The sequence below is a fragment of the Mus musculus genome, chromosome 18, assembly GCF_000001635.26.
Source record: "Mus musculus strain C57BL/6J chromosome 18, GRCm38.p6 C57BL/6J".
Classification (NCBI taxonomy): Eukaryota; Metazoa; Chordata; class Mammalia; order Rodentia; family Muridae; genus Mus; species Mus musculus.
In genome coordinates this window covers 3,119,439-3,124,189 of record NC_000084.6, presented here as the reverse complement: position 1 = coordinate 3,124,189, position 4,751 = coordinate 3,119,439, and the positions used below count along the sequence as shown (strand labels likewise).

General features: G+C 41.8%; 1 protein-coding gene across 1 annotated transcript; it reads left to right on the top strand.

Moving 5' to 3' along the window:
* The first annotated feature begins 777 nt into the window (after nucleotides 1-777).
* On the top strand, nucleotides 778-1,698 carry Vmn1r238 (vomeronasal 1 receptor, 238). The gene has a single exon (NM_001167539.1). The coding sequence runs from the start codon at nucleotides 778-780 to the stop codon at nucleotides 1,696-1,698; it is 921 nt and encodes a 306-aa protein (NP_001161011.1).
* Nucleotides 1,699-4,751: the final 3,053 nt, after the last annotated feature.

Genomic DNA, 4,751 nt, shown 5'->3' with positions numbered 1-4,751 from the left:
TTGCAGTTCTCACTTCCATCCCCTCATTGGAGTCCCTTAAGTATTGGCAATTTTGAGCCTTTTTCTGTACACATTTTGGACATTTCTGAATTCCTTATAGGAAATTTATCCAAGTTGCAAACCCATTTCAACTTATTTTATATTTTAGGTTTTTCCAAATTTAGTCTTAAATATTTTTAAATATTGTAAATATTTAAATATTTATAAATATAAATATTAAATTTATATTTAGTCTAAATATTTTAATAGTTAGAAATACGCAGTTCAAATACTTCTGTCACTTTTTCTTGATGAATTTTGAAATGTTTCATGGAATTTTGCAAATAATATCAATGTCCATCTTTGAAAATTCACTGCAAAACATTGAGTTTATTCAAAAGAAAACATACACATTAATCTTTTATATTTTTATAATATGCTTAATCTGTATATATTCCTAACATTTTTAGAACTGCCAGCATAGACAAGGGTACCAAGAAATTAATAGATATGTCTGTCTCTGGTTCTTGACTTCTAAAATTAAAGATGCCTACCACCGCGTCAGAGAAAATACTAAACTTGAGTAAAAATATCGTATTTTCTCATTACACTAATATAATAGAGAATATATAATTTATAAACAAAACTGTTTTAAACACCTTTTTGCAGTGAGAGAACTATTTAAATATACTGTAGTAATGCATGCTTTATTTATGCTTACTTCACCAATAATGAATACTCATAATTCAAGTTCAGGGATTTTGGACCAAAATAAGTTTATTTTCTTTTTTAATAGGAATGAAAATGGATCCTGGAAATTTTGCAATAGAAACTTTTCTCTTCTGCCAGATTACAGTGGGAATGTTTGGCAATTCCTCAATCCTATTTTATTATTTTATTTTGATATTTACAGAAAAGCATTTAACGCCCAAAGTCCTGATTATAGAGCACTTGACTTTCGCCAACTACTTGACTGTCATCTTAAGAGGGTTTCCACAGACAATGTCATATTTTGGGTTTAAGAATTTCCTAGATGACATGGAATGTAAATTAATAGTGTATATTTCCCGAATAACAAGGGGGGTGTCTCTTTATGCTATGTGCCTAGTGAGTTGTTTCCAAGCAATCACCATCAGCCCCAATAACTCCAGGTGGATAAAGCTTAAATACAGAGCAACCAAGTACATTGGTCCCTCCTGCTCAGTCAGTTGGCTCGTGCACCTGCTTCTAAACATCTTGACTCCACTAAGAGAATCAGGCACCAATTACAAGAAAAATGCAACTAACAGGTTGAGTTATGGATACTGCTCATTGTTTGCTTCTGACAGTGTAGCAACTACATTGTATATATCTTTAGTGTGCTTCTCTGATGTCTTCTGTCTGGGTCTCATGGCCTGCTCAAGTATCTCCATGGTTAGTATTCTCTACAGACATAAGAGACAAGTCAAGCATAACCACAGTGCTCAACACTTTCTGAAAGTCTCACCTGAAGACAGAGCCACCCAAACTATCCTCATCCTGCTGTGCACATTTGTCATCTCTTACTCATTCTCTTCCATTGTGGCTATCATTAGAACCTACTTAAACTATCCAGTGATATGGGGAGTAAATATATTTACATCTCTAGAAATATTCTTTCCCATGTTTTGTCCCTTTGTTCTCATCACCAATATGAGATCTAGTTCCAATCTGTTTTTACCCTGCTTAGGTAAGAGATAACTTCTTCCAAATATGATATGAGGCTAGGGCATCTTTCTTTTCTTATATATTATCATACATTTTATCTGTTACACAATGCTAAAACTAAAGTTTGAAAAAGTAAGCTTAATATAACTGACTTATTTAATGGAATGATCAGTAGAAAATTTTGTGACAAAATGTTTGATAGATTTATTATATATTTTTCTTGTTCCTTTGACAAAATGCCTAACAAGGGCAATTCAAAGGTGGAAAGGTTTCTTTCACCCTCTCATCTGAAAGTTCTGTCCATCATGATACGGTAGAAGCAGTGGGAGAGATGCATTTGTGGAAAGAGGAACATACACTGTGTGGTAACATTCAGTTCCCAGTCAAAAAAGCAGAGATATGAATTTCTGTGCTCAGGTCTCCTTTCTTTGGCCCTTTGTATTAAGACTCTACATTAACCTATAGTATGGTGTCATCTAGATTCAAAGATGGTCTTCATCACTCATTCAAACTTCCTGAAACACCCTTACACTCACATGGAGAATGAAATGAGGATCACATGTATATATTGTAATTTTCTTACACATACATTTTTTAAACTATCAACATAGTGGGGATGCTTTTTGTGTACAGTGAATTCAGATGCTGATTGCTATGCCCAGAGATTGCTTGTGATCCAGATCTTGACACCGCCATGATTATTGAAGGACCAGCTGTATCGGTGATGTGTAAGGTTTTTTTTTCCTACCACCTCTCATTGGTTAATAAAGTGCTTATCAGCCAGTAGCTGGGCAGGAGAAGAGAAAAGGACAGGGTGTCAGATCTTAGAATAGAGTTTCCAAGGAATAAGAGACAGAGGGAGAAAGAATAGAGGTGGAGAGACCATGTGGAATAACTGGGGGGGGGGGGATTCTCCATGAGGTCATGATGAAAGAGCCGCCATAAGGGCACACATGGACTACAATGACTGAGGAGATGGCAAGTAACTGTGCATTTGGCTGGGTTTTAGCAGCTTAGTCAGGTTACAATAGATCAGAAACTACCCAGCTTAGTGCCAGCAGCTTGTTAATAGAAAACATCAGGTCTCTGTGTCTTTATTTGGAGCCTAAATGGGATAAAACAGCTATGGAAATACCCTGTAGTTACTTGGGAGAGAAAAGGAGGCAAAGAAAACCCTGAAAATATACTCTTACATAAAAATCAATATTTTAATGAAACTCTACATCTTAAGGTCAAAGTGGCACAGGTTCACACCATAAAATGCATAATTGATAGTGAGGAGATAAATTCAAATTATCAATAGTGATGTAAAATTCCCAACACAGAATCACCAAGGATACCTACTCATACAAGTACACAATCATACACACACACACACACACACACACACACACACACACACACACACATTTATGGTCATGGTATATTTTAATCATTTCAGAAAACTGGTTAATATATAAACTGGGGAAATAGATGTAGTGGTCAGGAGGTGATAAGTAACACGAAAGACAATTGAAAATCTGTATGGAAGGTCTCTGCATGTCTACCTGTGTGAGTGTTTCTTTGGATTTATCCTTAACAGAGTCTAACAAAAAAGTCATATGTGGAATTCTTCCACTTGAGTATTTGTTCTGAGTATCTGAATATAGCTAAAAATAATGCACACTACTGTCATTGTTCCTGGCTACCACTATAACATTATACGAAGACTCTCCTACCGAATATGCACAAACTGGAGATGGGACATGAACCCATTATGCCCCAGGGCACATCCCGTTTCACCCCAGTGTGCAGCCAATTTAACCCCAGGGAACAGCCCATTTAGCCCGAGGACCAAAGCCATTTAGCCCCAGGGCATAACCAATTTAGTCCCTGGGCCCAATGGATTTAGCCCGAGGCTCCAACCCATTTAGCCCCAGGGCACATCCCATTTTGCCCCAGGGCACAGCCTATTTAGCCCCAGGGACAGGCCCATTTAGCCCGAGGCCCAAAGCCATTTAGCCCCAGGGCCAATGGATCTATCCCCAGGCCCCAACCCATTTAGCCCCATGGCACATCCCATTTTGCCCCAGGGTGCGTCCCATTTTGCCCCAGGGTGTAGCCCATTTAGCCCCAGGGCAAGCCCATTTAGCCCCAGGGCCCAACCCATTTAGCCCCAGGGCCCAATGGGTTTAGCCCCAGGCCCCAAACCATTTAGCCCCAGGGCACAGCCCATTTAGCCCCATGGCCCAACCAATTTAGCCCCAGGGCCCAATGGATTTAGACCCAGGCCCCAAACCATTTAGCCCCAGGGCACAGCCCATTTAGCCCCAGGGCACAATCCATTTTGCCCCAGGGCGCATCCCATTTGGCCACAGGCCCAAGTACATTTAGCCCCAGGGCCCAACCCATTTAGCCTGAGGCCCAAAGCCATTTAGCTCCAGGGCATAACCTATTTAGCCCCAGTCCCCAACCCATTTAGCCCCAGGGCACATCCCATTTTGCCCCAGGGTGCATACCATTTTGCCCCAGGGTGCATCCCATTTAGCCCCAGGGCCCAACCCATTGAGCCTCAGGCCCCAACACATTTAGCCCCAGGGCATATCCCATTTTGCCCCAGGGCGTATCCCATTTTGCCCCAGGGCACAGCCCATTTAGCCCCAAGGCCCAACCCATTTAGCCTCAGGCCCCAACCCATTTAGCCCCAGGGCGTATCCCATTTTGCCCCAGGGGCATCCCATTTAGCCCCAGGGCCCAACACATTTAGCCTCAGGCCCTAACCCATTTAGCACCAGGGCGTATCCCATTTTGCCCCAGGGCACATCCCATTTAGCCCCAGCGCCCAACCCATTTAGCCTCAGGGCCCAACCCATTTAGCCCCAGGGCACATCCCATTTTGCCCCAGGGCGTATCCCATTTTGCCCCAAGGCACAGCACATTTAGCCCCAGGGCCCAACCCATTTAGCCTCAGGCCCCAACCCATTTAGCCCCAGGGCGTATCCCATTTTGCCCCAGGGCACATCACATTTAGCCCCAGGGACCAACCCATTTAGCCCCAGGGCACATCCCATTTTGCTTGAGGGCACATACCATTTAGCCCCAGTGCC

Bases quoted from the DNA above. Each gene is read 5' to 3' on its own strand.
- Vmn1r238 (NM_001167539.1), top strand. From the start codon at position 778: ATGAAAATGGATCCTGGAAATTTTGCAATAGAAACTTTTCTCTTCTGC.